The sequence below is a fragment of the Palaemon carinicauda genome, chromosome 33 (genome assembly GCF_036898095.1).
Source record: "Palaemon carinicauda isolate YSFRI2023 chromosome 33, ASM3689809v2, whole genome shotgun sequence".
In the NCBI taxonomy this organism is placed as follows: Eukaryota; Metazoa; Arthropoda; class Malacostraca; order Decapoda; family Palaemonidae; genus Palaemon; species Palaemon carinicauda.
Window position 1 is genome coordinate 11,769,664 of NC_090757.1, and position 23,235 is coordinate 11,792,898.

Sequence of the window (23,235 nt, forward strand, 5' to 3'; positions counted from 1 at the left end):
ATATATATATATATATATATATATATATATATATATATAATATATATGTATATATTCATATATATATATATATATATATATATATATATATATATATATATATATATATATATATAAACCATTGCAAAATAAATTCACAAACAATCTACATACTTTAAAGTCCAACATTTTTAATTGAGGAATAAAACTAAATCCCTTTTCTCAACACACCAAACAGTGCTCCATGCCAAGTTTTCTCTTTCAGTGAATCAAGCCAACGAGGATTAATTGATCTATAAATCTAACTGGCGGAGCCATTGCTAAGGTTATCGACGATCATATATTAAAAGTACAAACACGTCTTTTTTGGAGCCTTTTTTTGAATAATAGTGGAGAAAAGAAACAGCTATGTCAGGTGAGGGTTATGTGTACTTGCTAGAACATCACAATACATTTACTAGCCCTGTGAAAAGGAGGATATGACACAAACCATCTTAGCTATAAAATCTGAAAGATACAGGCTTCAGTAAGAGTAAAAATTAAAAGAAAATACACTTTTGTGTAAAATACGTAGATTAAACTTTTTTAAAGTTGAGGACAGGCACGAAAACTCAGTGATAAAAAGACACTAAAATTTGTTGGCCTACATCTGGTTTAAACCAGGAATTGGAATGCCTTTAGTATTCGTAGGTTCATTTGGGAAAGAGCAAAACAAAGGTAAAGGTGTCTGGTTTTAGTTCGTGTTTCAACCCCATAGATGCTCACCAGAATGTCAGCCGGGCAAGCCCAACTCTCCCATTGTGGTGCCCAGCCACAGCAGTGACCTCAACAGTAAACAGCTTAAACTCACGGTCCCAGGCTGGGATCGATCTGCTGCCATGCGAACGCAAGGCGAACACGTTAACCACAGTACCAGAGAGGATGAATTGTATCGGGTGAAGCAGCAATGGAAAAAAAAATACATCTTAGGTGCAGAAACGAACACAAACTTACAGGATAAGGCATTATCAAATAAGTCAAACTACGAAGTGAATAAATGGCCGGCAATGGAACACAAGAAACCGAGATAACTTCAAGCTGTTCTTGCGAAAAAGGTATATCTTAAGCCTACTTCCTTTGGTAACCAACCAAGAGCATGGTAATCACTAAGCAAAGAAAACGAGAACCTTTTCCTCTGTTATTATTGTTATCATTATCATTAGCTAAGCTACAACCCTCGCTGGAAAAGCAGGATGCTATAAGCCCGAGGGACCCAACAGGGAAAAAATAGCCCAGTGACGAAAGGAAATAAACTACATAAGTAATGAACAATTAAAATAAAATATTCTAAGACCAGTAACAACATTAATACAAATCTTTCTTATATACACTATAAAAACTTTAAAAACGGAAGAGAAATGAGATAGAAGAGTGTCCTTGATGTGTACCCTCAAGCAAGAGACAGTGGAAGATCATGGTGCAGAGGCTACGGCACTACCCAAGACTAGAGAACAATGGTTTGATTTTGGAGTGTCCTCCTAGAAGAGCTGCTTACCATAGCTAATGAGTCTCTTCTACCCTTACCAAGAGGAAAGTAACCACTGAGCGAAGAATTATTCTGCAATGTGTTAATTAGAAAAAAAAAAAACATACAATAGAAAGAAGGAATTGATTACGTCACGTACAAAGAACAATACTGTATTATAAATCTAAATAATGGATACCATCTAAGATTATATCAACCAACTAAATACCAATGCGAGTCCGAGAGAACTACGAACATCCAATAAAGATAACTATGGCACAAAGTACAGCAATAACAAAGGAAAATAGTAGAAATGAATGAGCCTCTGGATTCTATAATAATTTTCATTGGAAGAATTGGGACTTTTTTCAACACAGCAAGCTAATATACAGTTTCAACAGTACATACAGGGCAGCATTTCAGTTACAAATATTCACTGATCATTCCTCCACCATCCCAGCATACATCTTACATGATAACAAATGTATGTAATTTGGTTCCTATAATCTGACACAGGGGCCAGGGAGGCCATACAGTGCATATGAGCGACTGGGAGAAACCCTGTATTGGTAAGAAAAGACGAAAGAAGCGCAGTGCAGCTAGTAGTTCAAAGTTGGAGCAAATGCTTTTTTGTTGACCAGGCGGACATGAGTCTTTTTATAGTTTATTTATGACATATTTGTTTTTGATGTTGTTAATAGTTTATATATGACATGTCTGTTTTGACGTTGTTACTTATTTTAGAATGATTTATTGCTAATTTGTTCTCTTCAGTTATTTATTTCCTTATTTCCTTTCCTCACTGGGCTATTTTTCCCTGTTGGAGCCCCTGGGCTTATAGCATCTTGTTTTTCCAATTAGGGTTGTAGCTTGGATAGTAATAATAATAATAATAGGGGTTGGTGGCCATTGTAACAGCCCATCAGTGATGACTGCAGTACAGCGCATCAGACACTCTCCAGGCCCTAAGCACCTTCAGAATAGCACGAGGTCTTATGTTTAAGCAGAAAATACAATATTATTCAGTACAGCACTAGTACCACACATGTGTTACCTACACAATGTAGATACAAAGCACTAAGAACTAGTTTCTTGAAAGTTTTTTGGGCATTTGCAGGCTAGTGTGTTAGCTTGGATTTGTCTAAAGTCTCTTGATTCTTTGAGATACTTTGCCTAAACTTCTTAAAAACACAACTGTTATGAGTTGAGAACCTTTTTGAAACATTTCTTATTTCTTTTCTATAAATTGAGTAAAATGTCAAATGAAAAGTGAACTTGGTGTAAAAAACAGTATTGAGTTAGGGCAACATTACTCAATATGAATGGGTAGCAATGTGCTGTATTTAAGATTGTCAAGAGATCTTTGATACAGACGACAAATGGCCTCGAGAGTAAGAAGATAATAAAACCAGACTATATACTTAAAAGATGAAAATATATCATTAACACAATTATCATTCAAGCTTTCACTCAATACTAAATTATTTTACAACACAAACAACAACCATTCAGAAAAATAACTTATACAAAATGTTCCATTTGCAGCGGTTTTATGTTGTTGACATTTTATAACACCAAATTTTCAAATATCAACATTTTGGGTAGAGTATATGGCATTCCATAGGCTGTGCAAAAACAATAAATATTGTAAGTTCTGAGTAGGTATAGTTCATGTGCCTAACAATTATTTTCCACACTATCCCCTTTCGTTATCGTAATTCAATAATACCAAGGAACGGTGTTTCTATATCATAGTTTTACAGTACTACATTGTTCTATATCAGTATTCGAAAGTTCAATTGTGTTCATCCTTTACATGATCTAAATAATATTCAGAAAAATTTTCTTTCATAAAATAGTACAATAAATGACATATGTTATTGACATTACGTCCCAACCTTCTGTATAATACTTTGGTTCTGAAGAGTATTAAATAACTAAAACCAGAAGTTTGGCCTTATGTAGCATGGTTAACTTATAAAGGAAGATTGAAATGCTGAAGAACCATCTCACCCAGATTTGAAATAATCTCAGGATAGCAGGTCTTCATAACTTACTTCATCAGTGCTTGAAAACTATTTTTCATATTGAAGCCAAACGGCATACATGTAAACAAACAAAAAGCAAGCCATTCGCTTACACATGCACCGCATGTTTATTCTGTGCTGGACTCACAAGCCTTGTGACGAAGAAATGACTTACTGCTCTCAATCAACAAAAGTACCTGAAATTCCAGCCGTGACGCCGCAGATAATACTGTTGCACAGGAGTCCTGTGGCAAACAACGCTGCAGACCGTATGGCCCCTGTAACAATTAGTAATAACCAGGTAACGTTTCACCCTTGCCTTCATCCCATTGCTGGGTCTACTGCAGCTCAGTTTAACCTGGCATTAAATACTTTCATCTTAGGGTTAAATGTGAAGTGAATTAGTTTATTGGGAGAGAAACCGCTAGGATATCAGTTTTGTATCTATGTCCAAGGAGGATGGACATTACTGGGTCTAATACAGCTCGGTTTAGCCTGGCATTGAATACTTTCATCTAAGAGTTAAATGTGAAGTAAATTAATTCAATGTGTGAATAACCGCTAATATACCAGGTTTTTATCAATGTCCAAGGAAGATGGACAAAATTTGAAAGTGGTGTCTACATCTCTTATCCAAATAATTGGTGTTTTAAGGGGTATTTCAAGGGAACTTTATTCAGTATCTTACTGCAAATAAAGGACAATTGTTGGGATATACCAATTAAGAATCAATATTTATCATCATTAAAACGACAGAAATGGAAGGAAAATTCTACTAATTTCGCTACAATCTATCCAGACTACTTAAGAGTTGAGGTAAGCATTCACTAAGCTCAGCACCAAAGACCTACAATTCTATTAATAACTAGACTAGCAGAAGATAATAAATAAGCATTATTTGCAAATTCTATGGCACAGAAAATTATCGCAGCTACTAATTTAATGGGAGATGAACTGGTAACATTGAGCATAGATAATTTTGGAGATAATTTCCTACCATGTTTTAGAAACTGCATCAGCAAACGAGAACCCAGATTCGTTCGTTTAAGAACGTCTCGCCTTATGCAACACACGGCCTCTTGCGTTGGCATGGAAAACTTAATGACAGGGAAATTGACTGGCAGAAAAGAATTAAATAACATATGTAAAGGTCAGAAAACCCAGATTGCGAATGGAGAAGAAGCTGAAGAAAATGCAATGGAAATTCAGAATGCAAAAATATAGAGCTACCCCGGGGAGCTGCTTTGAAAGAGTGTGGTGGTACATTTAAATGCAAAATGGTTTACACGGAACTTTGAATAGAATGAAAAGTTATGAAATAGGATCGGAAACCATTGAGGTCTTACTGAAAACCCCATAAAAAAGTAACGCGATTCATTATATTTAGTTTGCAGGATCAGAACCAATCCTTTCAACTGCGTAAGGTTACAAATTGTTTACAAGACTATAACATAATGGTCATGATTGCAAGACGTAACATGAACAAAAACCGGAGTGATAATGGCATTGATACGTTTACTAAAGAACCTACATTCTTTTAAACAAAGATGTTAATGATATATCTGGACCTTGAGCACTGACAAGAATACAAAACGATAACAAAAAGTAGTAACAAAAAGTCCCTACTTCTCACACGAAAAAAACACGCGATAAAACTAGAAGTGTTTTTATCTAAATATACACAATGATTGATAAGTGCGTCAAACCATCTGAAGATGATATAACGGGAGACGACAAGGTAAGTCTTAGCCGGACCTAGAGGCCATTGAATAATGTCCCGCACACGACAAACCTGTAAAAGGAAGAGCCATCTGCATTCCTCCTGCATAATATCCTTATTACCTTGGTCATATATGCAACAGAATCATCCTGTATTCCAACCAGTGGAAAAACATGTAAGACGAATGGCAACCTTTGCTAACCCAAAATTACCCAACACGAATGCAAAACTAGAGGGCCACTCAGTCGAGCGCAGACCTCCGCCGCAGCAGCTTATTTCTCGACCTTGACCTTTGACCTTAACATGTAATAATTGGCGTGGATTTTCATACACTAAAATATGAACAAAGTTTGAATTGAAGTCTCTGTGACAACGATGTCCAAACTTATGGCTGATTATGTAAATTGGACAGTTTGCTTGACCTCTGACCTTGACCTTCCAAAATTTAATCATTTCCATTTTTTTTACATAACAGTTAATCCTTGCAAGTTTCATTACTCGACGAGTACAATTGCGTGCAGGAAGCTGTTCACAAAGATATAGTACACACAAACAGGGGCGAAAACGTCACCTCCTTCCAACTTCGTTGGCGGAGATAGTAATAACTTTGTTATAAATTTTCTGGCAATGTAAGCGCCCAATCGCTGACTCGACGCATGCGCACATCAATAGGCAGTTCTTCCAGTCAAACTACTTTCGTATGCACCAGAATTTATTGCAACTGATAAAGACTGAAGGCTCTTGTAAGCAATATCCGTCTCATTAACATCTTATCTATACACCGAGACGAGAATGCATGTCTTAATCAGGCCCTTTGAAATGTGGTCTGTTATAGGATTAAGAACACACACACACACATATATACATGTATATGTATATATATGTGTGTATGTATGTATGTATATATATATATATATATATATATATATATATATATATACATATATATATATATATATATATATATATATATATATATATATATATATATATATATATATATATATATATATATATACAAACACATAAAACTGCTCAAATTACTTGATTCTCGACTTTAAGATCCCAAAGAAGAATCCGTGGGATAGAGAATCAATAAGATTATTAGTTCTAATTTATGAACATTTTTGCACGTATACATGTAACATATGGGTTACTTCAACTCTGCAGAATTTAATGTAAAGGTGAAATAAACTTGATAAAGGGATTAATCTACATGAATTTTATCAGTCTGCTAATCTCAAGGTGCATGTTAGACCAGGCAGCCACATAATTTTTTTGGGAACTTCACACAATAATGAACGGGAAAAAAAGTATTCATTCCATTTTGTCAGAAAGCGCCAGGAATTGAGTCATTCGAATACTAACAATACGAAAGATTTTAATATCAAAACCTGCTTAAAAATCTGCCTTGGGCTTCATAGTTTCAAGTTTACTTTGCAATGCCATTTTTGTAAATGCCGTTAAGTAACAATATTAGATTAAATAAAAAAAAAATATCTCTGTCCATAGTGACCCTTTGCTAGTTCTCTGGACACATGTTTTATTTTCAAAACATTGGCGCCGATATAAGAGACGGATTAAATACCCTACATTGACCATTAATGCTCATGGTATGCACACTTTCATCACCTCAACATGACCGAAGATATCCCAATGTTCAGATGAAAACAGGAATTCTTGGTACACCTCATTCTGAGGAAGTACACCCAGCCACATCCTTACTGCGTGGAGAGAGCCTGCGTCTAGCCCCGCCCACCACTTCTGCTATCTCTTACTACTTCCTACACTATCTGTTTGGTCACTCACCGTGAAGTAAGGGTGTGACAGGGTGTACTTCTCCGGAGTGAGGTGTGGTAGGAATTCTAGTGTGTAACTGTACACAAAGACCAACAAAATTACGATTTCTTATTTTCAAATAAAATAAAAATCCAACTTCTTCTATTAACGGACTTTTCCCAATTTGTATGGGGTAAGCACGGTTGCCTTCATTTTGAAGGACTTTACTTTGGCTTTTGAGATAGACCGTAGTCCCGATCGGCTGCCCTGCCTGACATAGCTTCAACCCCGGTAGCGTATGTTCGTGTGTTTTACCAGTCACCAGCATCCTTCCTCCCAGCAGTGAGGAGTCCTGGCGCGGTTAGGTCGACAGTTCGAGATGTGTGAGATGTCTGTTATGTTTTTTTAGGTGTTGGAGTGGGTTTGCTTGTGCGTGTATTTGTCTATAAACACCCATTTGCTTTTTAAGCAAACCTATCCGTCGAATACATACACAATCCTGAGACGTCTACACGGATAGCAAAGTATCCGGCTCTCAGACTGGTCGGCTAAGGATTTGAACCACGGAACGCCTGTAGCGACAGGAATAGTGATTAATAGCACGTAAAGTAAATGTTCTACGTATCTGAAATCCATCAAATATATATGTTCTTGGCAAATATTAATTACGAGAAACGTATATAAACGTTCGATGATCCTACCAATATTAATGACGAGAAAATGAAACGTTATCCTGCTATCTGGCAAAGATGTCTCTAACGTCAACACTCCATTATCACGAAACGAAATTACCTCTTCCACAATTTCCGAATGTCATTCCTGTGTTGTACTCATCATTAGATATTAATGAAGGCCATTTCACCTTCCTTAATTACTCTGGTGCCTTGTGGACACGCAGCGCATGTTTCATAATTTAGTTTTTCTTCCACTCCATAATTTCGTGGTTTTAGGTGTGTCTTGTATTAGATAATAACGAATGAATGTTGTGTATTACTTTCTTTGTCAATGTAAATAGCCTTTATAAATATCTAAAAACACATATAATTACATAAATGAATTTAGAAAAATGAAAAAAAATATAGATATAACAAAGTTATGCCATTCAATATATTCATTTGTATAATTTATTTGTGATACTGAAAATAAAATTTAGAAAATAAACAAATATACAGAGTAAAATAAAAAGTTATGCCATTCAATGTTTTCTTTTGTAGAATTTATTTGTGATAATGAAAATAAAATTTGGCAAAATAAACAAATACGGAGTAAAATGAAAATTTATGTCAGTCAATATTTCCATTTGCACAATTAATTTGAGATAATGAAAATAAACCTGACAAAAAAAAAAAAGAAAAAAAAATGTACGTGAAAAAAATAAAATATTTACTCGAGGCCTTATATTTCACATTATAAAAGCGACCCGCACTGATATAGCATCGAATTTCAACCCAAAACCCCTATACACAGGAGTGACATCGAGTTGCCTACAAAGAACCAGTAATCACGAAAAAGTTCGCTATTCAAATATTCTTTTTGAAAAAATACATTATAATTAACCTAGAAATCGATCCTTAGACGGTATTATTATTATTATTATTATTGTTATTATTATTATTGTTATTATTTTTATTATTATTATTTCCGCCTTTTATACCGGACAATCGGCAATGTCAGACATCCAACAACCGCCCCCCCCCCCATTTGTCTGTTACAACGAGGCTCGTGTGTTAATTACTTTCGCCAACTAAGTTGGAAGGAGGTTAGGTTTTCACCCCTGTTTGTGTGTGTGTGTATGTGTGTGTTTGTTGTGAACAGCTTCTTGGTCACAATTTTAATCGTAGAGTAGTGAAACTTGCAGGAATTAACTATGTAAAAAGCTGGAAATTATAAAATTTTGGAAGGTCAAGGTCAAAGGTCCAGGTCACGTCAAGCAAAATGTCCAACTCACGTAATCAGCCATAAGTTTGGACATCGTTGTCACAGAGACTTTAAACTTGTTTTATATTTGAGTGTATGAAAATTCACGCCAAGGTCAAGGTCAAAATTCACGCCAAGGTCAAGGTCAAAATTCACGCCAAGGTCAAGGTCAAGGTCGAGCAAAAGATTTAAGCTCTACCGTATGTCACTCAAGTTATTATTGACTGAATCCTGCCTTTCATAACGGACACTCCCACTTATCTGTCCGTTACAACGAGGTTCGAGTGTATACTGTATATATAGTAAATGAAACACTTGAAATTCCCCAAAGGGATGAAACATTTCACCGGACCAATATCGCCAGAACGTATGAATTCCACAACAAAAACTTATTATCCAGTTCGCTACAATCGCCAGAGAATTCAGTTTGGTAAATGGTCAAACATGCAGCAAATTTCGCACAAATTTGAGGAGGAAATATTTGTTGAAAATAAGAAAACTGCAACTTAAAAAGATGCTGAAAATATTTTTTGAAAAAAAAAGAAAAAAACTATAACTAAAAAAAAAAAGTTGATAAGAATATTTCTTAAAAATAAAAATAATAAAAAAAAGCTGCTAAAATGTTTATTTCTTAAATACGAAGACTACAATTCAAAAAAAAAAATGTACTAATAATATTTGTTGTAAAAAAGAAAACTATAACTGAAAAAAGTTTATAAGAATATTTGCTAAAAATAAAAAAAAGACAATATAAAAAAAGATACTAAAATATTTTTTAATACGAAAACTACAATTAAAAAAAAAATGTGCTAAAAATATTTGTTGAAAATTCAAAAACTACAATTTATAACTAACAATTTTGGTAAAAAATATTTTACCAAGATACGAAAACTACAAATTAAAAAAGAAAAAATTGCTAAAACATGCCCAAAAGAAATATAAAATCTTTTAACAAAAAATTGAGAAATTTAAATACAAAATAAAATCAAACAAGATATTACAGATGAAAGACAATTTAAGTTAGAAAGGAATCACAAAAAAAAAAAAAAAAAATGAATTGGAAGGTATTTTTCATCCATTGGATATTTCTTCGTAAAACATCTTTTGTTTGATCGTAAACGAAATGAACATCACTAACCACATCAAATAGATCAATGTGTTAAGAGGACTAAAAAAAAAAAAGAGATTAGAAAGCATAATAAATCAGTTTGGGAGTTAAAATTTGACCAAAAGATAACTTATCAAAATTCATATTAAATCAATAAAAAGATAACAACAAAATTCATACTAAATCAATGAAAAGATAAATTGACAAAACTCATAATAAATCAATGAATATATAACTTAACAAAATTCATAATCAATGAAAAGATACCTAAACAAAATTCATAATATACCAATGAAATCTATTATGAAATCGTATAGAATTCACGTTGGAGTTAAGCAAACGGTCACAATAAGGCCTGCTAAAACAGTATCCAACCGTATTGGCATAAGGCCAAGCTAATCTAAAGAGACTAGCAAAGCCACTGTATCCACAAGTCTATGTGAAAACTGAAATTTAAACAACCGGTATTTATTCTAAGTTCTATTTAAAGTGCAAGCAAGTAAAAATTTACAATTCACACCAGATTGAAATTGAGATTGTGAGTGTGCGAAGGTGCAAGAATTGAACCACAACCAAATCATCTCAATTCAATCTATTGTGTTTATGAAAGAAGAGGTGAAGCATTTATAAACGTTGCTTAGAGTTATGCTCGTCATGCAGTTTAGGAGGGATGAATTTATTCTGGTTTATGGGAGAAAATTAAATATATTATAAAACAGTAAATAAGTCACCGAATAGAACATCTTTCCTATATAATAAAGAGCAAATGTCTGGAGATCTATATATATATATATATATATATATATATATATATATATATATATATATATATATATATATATATATATATATATACATACATACACAGCATATTTCCTGTCACGCTCAGCTCTCCCCGTCCCTCACGTAGGGGAGAGAGAGAGAATGGCCTTACCCTGGTGAGAAAGGGGTGCATGTGCGTGCATATTATCCAAATATTTAACCGTCTTTTTAGACGGGTCGCGTACACAATATATATATATATATATATATATATATATATATATATATATATATATATATATATATATGTATATATATGTATATATGTATGTGTGTGTAGCCAAACACTTGCTCTTTATAATAAAGGGGCCTGACAGTATATATGTCACTGACTAGAACGTATGTAAATACCTAAAGCAAAATTTTCGTTCAATTATGACCCATCAAAACAATTATAATAGTAAATCCACTATTAAAAGTATTGAAGAACAAGGAAAAATAATGGCGAGAGCCGAGAGTAATTATAATTGGTAGCAAGATAATAATGTAATAATACACATAATCAAAATGTATACTACTACGATACACCTGTTTAATACAAAAAAAATATACTACTACGGTACACATGAATATTAAAAAATGTATACACATGGAATTGAACAGTCCGGCAAAAATAAAAGAGAAAGAAGTGCATTATGAAAAAAGGAAATTCCTAATGTTTTTCAAAAGTTCATACTTATACCAAGATGTATAACACGGTCAGTTCTTCAAGTTTGTAATGCAGAATATCGCATACCAGTGTGCAAGATATACCCTGCTCATTAAGTTATAATTTAAGAAATCCCATCAGCACGTGTGGTTTAAAGGTTTAAAGACCGTTCATGAATGGCAGAGGCAAGGGATAGTGACACTGCTCTAAACATCAGGACAATGCCCTAGACTGACCACATACATGATCAGCACCCAAGCAAGTACATATATAGGCTCCCCAAAACATCCACATCCTTAGCTAACATGGTGAGATTGAAGCGACTATGTCCGCGCCCAATCCCTCTCTCCACCAAACCTAGGACCAGGAGACCTAGGCAATGGCTTCTGATGACTCAGCAGGTAAACTATAGGCTCCCCCCAAACCCCACATCCTTAGCTCACAAGGACGGTGAGTTTGCAGAGCTCACAAGGACGGTGAGGTTGCAGAGCTCACAAGAACGGTGAGGTTGCAGCGACCAAAGGAACTAAGGAGTTTAAGCGGGACTCGAACCCCAGTCTGGCGATCACCAGGCAGGACGTTAACTACAGGACAACCCAGTAACAAATATCATAGACCAGCAATTACGCATTTCGTTTATACTACACACTACGTACCTTCATGTATGTTCATAAATGATCCTTTAATCTTAAGTTGAAAAATATCCTAAAGGTTTTGAAGACCATCTTCCTTATAAAATAAAAAGCAATTCTCTCTCTCTCTCTCTCTCTCTCTCTCTCTCTCTCTCTCTCTCTCTCTCTCTCTATATATATATATATATATATATATATATATATATATATATATATTCTATATATATATATATATATATTCTATATATATATATATATATATATATATATATATATATATATATATATATATATATATATATTCTATATATATGTATATATATTCTACATATATATATATATATATATATATATATATATATATGTATATATATATATATATATATATATATATATATATATATATATACATAGCTTATATCTTTCCGGGCACTCCCAGCAGTATTGCCTAACTCTCAGATAGGGGGAAAGGGAGAAATGTTGAATGCTTACAAACTTAACATGATAAAATGGCAGTGGAGGTCCTGTAGAGAGTAGGATTTTCCTGCTGTATAGGACCGGATAAGCAACCCGTAAAATAAGTAATTCAAGTCTTTTTGAAATACAGAGCTCCCTCATTGAGTATAAAAATCTCTTGGCAGAGAGAGAGAGAGAGAGAGAGAGAGAGAGAGAGAGAGAGAGAGAGAGAGAGAGAGAGATACTGTAACCAAAGGCAAGATATGACCCCAAGACAAATGCAAAACATCGAAGGAAGAAGTTGGAGAAAATCCTTAGCAAAAAAAAAACCAATGTCACGGAAAGTCGGTTTCAATATGAAATTTCTCTGAAAAGTTCCTAAACTTTCAAAAACTTTATTTTTCAATGGTTCCGGAAGAAAATGCTGGATTATGAATTTGGAAACAAACAATTGCGGTCAGAAAATTTTTTATTTAAAAATAAAAAAAAACTGCGTCAAAGAAACTTTAATTTGAAAGACATGGAAAATTCGGTCCAAAAAAAGAAAAAAGAAACTTTCATTTGAAAGACCTGAAAAATAGCGTAAAATAAAAAATTTCATTTGAATCACCAAAACATAGTGTCCAGAAAAACTCATTTGAAACACCAAAAAATTGCGTCCAGAAAAACTCATTTAAAACACCAAAAAAATGCGGCCAGAAAAACTCATTTGAAACACCAAAAAATTGCGTCCGGAAAAACTCATTTGAAACACCAAAAAATACCGTCCAGAAAAACTCTTTTGAAACACCAAAAAATTGCGTCCAGAAAAACTCATTTGAAACACCAAAAATACCGTCCAGAAAAACTCATTTGAAACACCAAAAAATACCGTCCAGAAAAACTCATTTGAAACACCAAAAATTACCTTCCAGAAAAACTCATTTGAAACACCAAAAGATAGCGTACGGAGAAACTCATTTGAAACACCAAAAAATACCGTCCAGAAAAACTCATTTGAAACACCAAAAAATTGCGTCCAGAAAAACTCATTTGAAACACCAAAAAATTGTATCCAGAAAAACTCATTTGAAACACCAAAAAATTGCGTCCAGAAAAACTCATTTGAAACACCAAAAAACACCGTCCAGAAAAACTCATTTGAAACATCAAAAAATACCGTCCAGAAAAACTCTTTTGAAACACCAAAAAATTGCGTCCAGAAAAACTCATTTGAAACACCAAAAAATTGTATCCAGAAAAACTCATTTGAAACACCAAAAAATACCGTCCAGAAAAACTCTTTTGAAACACCAAAAAATACCGTCCAGAAAAACTCATTTGAAACACCAAAAAATACCGTCCAGAAAAGCTCATTTGAAACACCAAAAAATACCGTCCAGAAAAACTCATTTGAAACACCAAAAAATACCGTCCAGAAAAACTCATTTGAAACACCAAAAAATACCGTCCAGAAAAACTCTTTTGAAACACCAAAAAATCGCGTCCAGAAAAACTCATTTGAAACACCAAAAAATACCGTCCAGAAAAACTCATTTGAAACACCAAAAAATACCGTCCAGAAAAACTCATTTGAAACACCAAAAATTACCGTCCAGAAAAACTCATTTGAAACACCAAAAGATAGCGTACGGAGAAACTCATTTGAAACACCAAAAAATACCGTCCAAAAAAACTCATTTGAAACACCAAAAAATTGTGTCCAGAAAAACTCATTTGAAACACCAAAAAATTGCATCCAGAAAAACTCATTTGAAACACCAAAAAATTGCGTCCAGAAAAACTCTTTTGAAACACCAAAAAATTGCGTCCAGAAAAACTCATTTGAAACACCAAAAAATACCGTCCAGAAAAACTCATTTGAAACACCAAAAAATACCGTCCAGAAAAACTCTTTTGAAACACCAAAAAATTGCATCCAGAAAAACTCATTTGAAACACCAAAAAATACCGTCCAGAAAAACTCATTTGAAACACCAAAAAATACCGTCCAGAAAAACTCATTTGAAACACCAAAAAATACCGTCCAGAAAAACTCTTTTGAAACACCAAAAAATACCGTCCAGAAAAACTCATTTGAAACACCAAAAAATACCGTCCAGAAAAACTCTTTTGAAACACCAAAAAATACCGTCCAGAAAAACTCATTTGAAACACCAAAAAATACCGTCCAGAAAAACTCATTTGAAACACCAAAAATTACCGTCCAGAAAAACTCATTTGAAACACCAAAAAGTTGGCGTACGGAGAAACTCATTTGAAACACCAAAAAATACCGTCCAGAAAAACTCATTTGAAACACCAAAAAATTGTGTCCAGAAAAACTCATTTGAAACACCAAAAAATTGCATCCAGAAAAACTCATTTGAAACACAAAAAAATTGCGTCCAGAAAAACTCATTTGAAACACCAAAAAAATGCGTCCAGAAAAACTCATTTGAAACACCAAAAAAATACGTCCAGAAAAACTCATTTAAAACACCAAATAGCGTCCGGAAAAACTCATTTGAAACACCAAAAAATTGCGTCCAGAAAAACTCATTTGAAACACCAAAAAATTGCGTCCAGAAAAACTCATTTGAAACCCCCAAAAATTGCGTCCAGAAACAACTTTCCAAAATTCTTCGTTCATCCAAAGACGATTCATAGGTAAAGTGTCCGAATGATTATGAAAAGTTCTCCGAAATTACCCGTCAAAGAGAAGTCACCAGTGTTGAGCCTAGGGTTAAAAAAATCCTTAAACTGAATAAAATTAATGAATCAATACTATATATATATATATATATATATATATATATATATATATATATATATATATATATATATATATATATATATATATATATATATATATATATATATAGAAAATTAAAGCTAACAACATAAACCTCATATAAACTAACACATCTATAACTTCTAAATTAGGACTATGCAGCGCATACACAAAGCAATTTCACATTAACTTGACACATTTACATAAACATACACAAAAGCATACACAGTACTGTAAAGCATGGGTAATTTTGTATCTTAAAAAAAAACATTTCTAGATGAGACAGTGAGATTAAATTTCCAAAGCTTACATTATTATTATTATTATTATTATTATTATTATTATTATTATTATTATTACTAGGCTACAACCCCTTGTTGGAAAAACAAGATGCTATAAACCCAAGGGCTTCAATAAGGGAAAATAGCCCAGTGAGGAAAGAAAATTAACTATATATGAGAAATAATAAAAACAAAAAATATATCATATCTTAAGATCAGTAACAACGTTAAAATAAACCTGTCATATATAACAGACGACTAATGTCAACCTGTTGAACATGAAAAAAAAAATCTGCAAGTTTGAATTTCTGAAGTCGAATAATTAAAATAAAGTATATTCTGCAACTGATAATCACTTATCTAGACTAACTGATAACCAAATCATACAATACCTTCATACATCATCACTGAAAAGGATTAATAACTAAGATTTACTTGAAAATCAGTAAACAAACTTTTAAATTCCTTGATATATATTTCATATGTTTTAAAAAAAGCATAAAAAATCTTGAAAAAAGTAAAAATAATACTTTTAGAGATTTCTCTGCACCTAACCTAACACATAATTCGAATCAAAAAAAAAAAATCTGTCGTGTAAATGGAAATACTCATCACTGAAGGCTCTACTTCAGGTCAATCTTCTTTCGCCTGGTGACTTTTCCCCGTAAATTCAAGGCAGTCCGTTTGAAAATTTCCTTTTATCTCCAAGAAGCAAACCTGGTGTTAAAAACAAAAACAATCACGTAAACAAAAAAATTCCCTCCATTTTATTTCTACGGATAACTATCTATCTATCTATCTATCTATCTATCTATCTATCTATATATATATATATATATATATATATATATATATATATATATATATATATACATATATATATATATATATATATATATACATACATATATATATATATATATATATATATATATATATATATATATATATATTTATATGTATATATATACATACATACATATATATATATATATATATATATATATATATATATATATATATATATATATATATATATATATATATATATATATATTTATATGTATATATATACATACATATATATATATATATATATATATATTTATATATATATATATATATATATATATATATATATATATATATATATGTATATATATATATATATATATATATATATATATATATATATATATATATATATATATATATATATATATATATATATATATATATACAGTAAAAGCTTGCATTCCACGTAAAAAAGCTACTTTTCACCACCCCTTTTCAGCCACTCTTCGTAACAATTCCAAAAGCTCCTAATCATCTACGGCCAGCTCACTTCTCTAATAAAATGCTCTGCCAGTATTCACAGCTCACAAGGTCCTTATGATTCATGCAAATATACCTTGTCAAGTTATCTAATACATATTGCAATCTTGAGGAGCAATGGCTACTGTCTTTCGCTAACTTTGTGCCTTATTGTTAACTCGAGAACTTTATGTGGTGAAAGGATTTATGTATTGTGATCGGCAAAGCTGTATCAGTTAGTGCCTCCCATACTATAGTCCATTTCTTTTAGCGATGCATATTTGCACCGACTCACAGCGGTGCCCTTTTAGCTCGGAAAAGTTTCGTGATCGCTGATTGGTTGGAATTATCTCGTCCAACCAATCAGCCATCCAGAAACTTTTCCGAGCTAAAAGGGCACCGCTGCGAGTCGGTGCAAATATGCCTCGCTAAAAGAAATGGACTATAGGTTGCTGTAAGCAATCTGAGTATAGTCTCTCCCACCATCACCATTTCGCAATGGCCAGTGGTGATGAAACTGCTCACACCCCAGACATGAATAAAGACATGTCTCAGTCCTTGTCCTTCAGTGGACTAGAAACTGCAGCATTTGTTGTTGTTATTGTTAACTCAAGAGATGTCTGCTCTTTAACTTCCACTGCTGCTAAAGCCATCAGTGTTACTCAACGTTCACTTTCTAAACTGTTTAATTTTAAGTGACCTTTCTTAAAGCCTTATTCGTTTTCTCGGTACACTGGATCATCTTTCGCCACCTCTAATGAAATCACTAATATAATTAGCAATGTAGTATAAGATTCTATTGGTATATCATTGTTAACAGCTTTACTCCTTTCTTTATACACAATGCCAGCTTACTGTAAGGGTGTTTTCTATTAGTTGTTAAAAGTTTTATTATATGTCTCTGTTCCTGTTCGAATTTTCTATGGTTCTCTTCTCTTTTACATTCTCCTTTCCCTCATTTTATCAATGGTCTTTTTTAACTTGTCATAGTTCTTTCTGTAGTTCATACTTAATTCCGTCTTCTATAATGTCAATCTTGACAACTGTATGATAACCCCATTACAATATCAAACGTCTAGCTTTAAGGACACATTTATTAGCTATTTTATAATCGTTTCTCTCATTCAATTCTATTCACCCTTTGTGATGAAATGTAATTTTTTTTAAACTTAAATGTTTTTGTAGATGACTCACCATTAAATTAGTCTTTCTGCCATTTCTCCATCATTTTGAATCCACATATTAAAGCTTTTCTTGAAGACATAACTTGATTTAAAAGTGATTCAAAAAGCTAAAATCTTTAAATCAATATCATCAATTCAATTCGTATACACACTGTTCGAACTTGATATTTTGCTCTCTCATAGCCCACGTTTCTTGTTTTCCTTTTTTAGCAAGATTTAGGATCGAATCCATATCGAATTTAAAAGGCAAAACCAGCCTCTCCTTCCCCTTACTTACTGACCGTCACTTTGTGCAACGCAGAAAAAGCAATTCCTATCTAAAAATACAGGACAGCTTACTAGAGGCACTTGGGTCAACAAACTGTTTCTTAATCCCCTGGTAAATCCTTAACCATCTGTATGAGAGACTATATTCAAATTTTTGAGAGATGTTTTGAAGAGCAATTGTACTTGATAGAAAAACTAATATATAAATGATTTGTGTGTGTGTATATATATATATATATATATATATATATATATATATATATATATACATATATATATATATATATATATATATATATATATATATATATATATATATATATATATATGTGTGTGTGTGTGTGTAGAATATATATATATATATATATATATATATATATATATAAACATACATACTTATATATGCATATATATGTTCATATAATATGCAGTATATGCACACACACACACACACACACACACACATATATATATATATATATATATATATATATATATATATGCACACACATATATACATATATATATATTTATATGTATCTATATTATATATATATATATATATATATATATATATATATATATATATATATATATATTTATATATATCTATATATATATATATCTATCTATCTATCAGTTTAGCAAAATATATGAATCACAGGTAAAATCCTATAATACAAATACCGTTGTATAAATTATGACGTTCCCTTATCAAAATGTTCATCTTGTGGTCGTTAATTACTATAAAATCATGGAAGGGGACTCCATACATCTGTTGCTAGAACCTTAGGGTTTAATCTCTCAGTTGAGATAGTAGAACCAGGCGAAAGAGAATTAGTTGAGATAGTAGAACCAGGCTATCACAGTAGTGTACTGACACTACAGCATTATATGTTATATGTAAGCAGGTATACACTGCATGCCACTTAATGCTGTAGGGTTCAACAGATCAAAATGTCATCTGGTCATCTTTCATACAGTTGATTACCAACCGACTATTTTAGCAAGGAGTGGAAACAATGCAACGTTGAATGTCAATATCAAATTTTCGTCAGTGTTAAGCAAAAGAGGAACCTTCATTTTACTTTCTAGGTCTGTACCACACTAGCTCCCAAAATTCTAAAGTACAGTAACAAAATAAAATCTGGAGAATTTAGAGAATAAATGAATGTACGGCTGGACACAGGAATTCCAGTCACACTTTAGTCTAAGGAAGTGCACCCTGTCAAACCCTTACTGCGAGGCGAGATACTGTGCGTAGCTCGGCCCACCATCTCTCCTACCTACGCTATCTGTTTGGTTACTCATAGCGCAATACGGTTATGACAGGGTGCAGTTCCTAGGAGCAAGATGTGCCAGCAATTCCAATGTCCAATGGTATCTGTCTTCTGGGATTTCGTGACTTTCAAGTAATGCGAGTGTTCACTATCGACTTACGATTGACTAAGTTGAAAAAAAATTATATACACACACATGCACATACAACATATACACAGTAAATATCATCAGTAGATAACACAAGTTGTTACACTTGTAGTAGCATGCATTGTTAATAGTAGCTCCGTCGGCAAGCGTCTGTTTACAAATGCACGTACACAGAAGTGCAGTCATGCTTAGGCCATCCTCTATCAATTCTAGAGCTAATTCTATTTAGAAGTAATAGAGATATTTGCTTTATCAAGGTGACAAGGTAAATAGTCAGAGTAACTGAGCAAATCATAAGTGTCATAGGTAACAAATATGATCATCATCATCATCGTCACCCGCATCCTCCTCTTCACAAGTGCTCAGCAGAGAACATAATCATGCGTTGAAAGAAGAGATCAATTTCCCCTCAGGATATGTGAACTGTGCTCGTCTTAAGATGGATGGATGGATGGATGGGTGGGTGGGTGGATGGATGGATCATGTTAGTTTGTTTTTATTTTGAAGTGAAGTTTTGATTTGTTGTGGTTAGAAGGGGACGTCGTCCAAGGCAGACTGACCTGCCATTGCCCCAGCCTCCACCAAATCCAGCGTCAGGAACTTGGCTCGCTGGCTAGCCAGGCCGCAGGTGCTGGGGTCCCCCTCATCATCATCATCATCACTACCAGGATGGCCATTCTCCTCCGGGTTGTAGTTTCCATTCTCACATGTCCTATCGGCATTGTCAGTCACTAGCGCGTCACTCTGTGTAGTATCAGAAGTCCTGTTATCTAAAGGAATACTTTTGCTTTGGGATAAAACGTGAGGATCTGAGTCCATCATTACGAGTGGATTAAGGTTGTCATCTAAAGAGGCTGACGTGTTCATGGTCATGGCTGGCTGCATCACCAACTCATTGACCGTCCCACCACCTTCTTCTTGACGACTTATAAGAACCGTTTCAACCATACCCATGTTGTCTGTTTGTTGTATTCTCTGATCAAGCGACGTCATGCCACCACTGCTGCTACCATTAAGACTAACCCAACTGTTGGTATCACAATTATTAACCCCAAACATTTCCCCAATCTCTGCACTGCCATTGGCATGGTTAACAACATACCCAACAGGGACCCTCTCATTAACGCTATAACTATTTCTACTAGCACCACCAACACCATTACTCCCAAAAGCACAACCATCAGTGGCACCACCACCGTCAGCTTCATCCATCGCTGACGTTGCTACGGCTGGGGGGAGGGTAAGGCCATAATTGAGGGGCCCATCACCGAATTGGAGAAATGCAGTGGGAGGCGCCCGTCCTGGATGTGGAGAAAGGGGAGATGGGGCCTCCCCTCTCCACGAAGGGGCCTCACATTCTAAAGAGTCCATACTACGGCCTCCACTAACAGTGTCAAATACCCTCTGCTTCAAGGGCGATCTAGGATCACGCTTTCGAAAATAAGCGGCCACATCAGCATAGGGGGTCTTACGTGGTGGCGGTTTCTGCGAAGTTACGTAGGCATTGGGTTGAGCATCCGATGTGGCGTCGTCAGCGTCTATGTAGTCGAGGTCAGGCTCATCTCGCTGGAGAGGTGGATGTCCGCCGCGATTGACAGACGCCAAGCCACCACCTGGTCCGGTGAAAGCAGCCAAAACTTTTGGACTTGGCCCTCGCAGGGAGCTGGAAGGTAGTTCCTCACAGGTCCGTCCATAGACTATAGCTGGCTGGACACTTCTTGTTTCCCTGTGAGAAGAAAATGAATAGTATTAGCTTTGAGAAATATTATTGATATTTCAATAAAAAAAAAATGTAAAGGCTCAGACTAACTACAATCTACAATTTCCTTCCTTCTATGGCATAAAAAATAGATATAAGATATTCAACTTATTCACATTTGCAAGGTATAAACCCGTCATACCACAATATCTTTAGGCCTTTTCCAAAAGTTCACTGATGATAAGTAAAAAAACAGAAAATTAGGTTGAATGAGGAGAAAAATATGGGCAATTGGGGTTAGAGACTCGCACAAGCTCAATAGTTTCTTGTAGAGTCTGCAACCTCACCATCCTTGTGAGCTAGGGATGGGGTGGGGAGAGGTTTAGGGTGCCTATAGGCCTACCTGTCAAATCATCAGCAGCCACTGCCTGGCCCTCTCTGGTCCTAGCTTTTGTGGAGACTGGAGAGGGGAATGGATGTTCAACATATGTATATATGGTCAGTCTCTAGGACTTCGTCTTAGAAGGCACTATCACTGTCCCCAGTCTCTGCCATTCAACCTGACCTATAAACCACAGGCCTTTTAACCTTAGACCTTTAAACTTTAGACTTATAAACCTCAGATCTTTGAACATTAAGACTTTTACACATTACACTTTTAAACTTTAGACTTTTAAACCTCAGATCTTTGAACATTAAGACTTTTACACATTACACTTTTAAACTTTAGACTTTTAAACCTCAGATCTTTGAACATTAAGACTTTTACACATTACACTTTTAAACTTTAGACTTTTAAACCTCAGATCTTTGAACATTAAGACTTTTACACATTACACTTTTAAACTTTAGACTTATAAACCTCAGATCTTTGAACATTAAGACTTTTACACATTACACTTTTAAACTTTAGACTTTTAAACCTCAGATCTTTGAACATTAAGACTTTTACACATTACACTTTTAAACTTTAGACTTATAAACCTCAGATCTTTGAACATTAAGACTTTTACACATTACACTTTTAAACTTTAGACTTTTAAACCTCAGACTCTTGAACCTAAAGACTTTTAAACTTTAGACTTTTAAACCTTAGACCTTTGAACCTTAAACCTTTAAACCTTCAAATGGATTTAGCGCCTATCTTTATGCAAGAGGGTAAACTGAACACTAATACCAATTGGTTGCACTGACATACACAGGCTTCTTAATTACTGAACTTCATTCCCCAAATGAAACCTGATGAAGGACCACAGTAAGTATCCCATGAATTCCCGGCTAGGGGGTTCAAATAGGATCTTTGTAGGGCAACGCATTTTTTGCCAAGGTATAATTCCAAACTATTGCCAACATTTCCGAACATTTTAAGAGTATTAAAAATGAATTTTGCCCCTTATTTAAATTGTTCTATTGCCAAGCAAATCTAGTAATGGAAGTATTAAAATGTAGTTCACAGTCTTATAAATGGCTCTCGATAAGAAAATACATACGTTATATATATATATATATATATATATATATATATATATATATATATATATATATATATATATATATATATATATATACACACACAACAACAAATGCAGCCATTTCTAGTCCATTGCATTACAAAGGCCTCAGCCATGTTCTTCATGACGGGGGTTTGGCCAGTTTTCATAACCGCACGCTGACCAATATATATATATATATATAT

General features: G+C 33.8%; 1 protein-coding gene across 2 annotated transcripts in view; it reads right to left on the reverse strand.

Moving 5' to 3' along the window:
• LOC137625848 (uncharacterized) overlaps positions 1 to 23,235 on the reverse strand; it is a 197,763-nt gene that overhangs the window by 15,672 nt on the left and 158,856 nt on the right. For both annotated transcript variants that reach the window (XM_068356751.1, XM_068356750.1), the window contains exon 2: positions 20,401 to 21,566. In XM_068356751.1, coding sequence (XP_068212852.1) covers positions 20,401 to 21,566 — 1,166 coding nt within the window. The remainder of the gene's footprint in view (positions 1 to 20,400; positions 21,567 to 23,235) is intronic.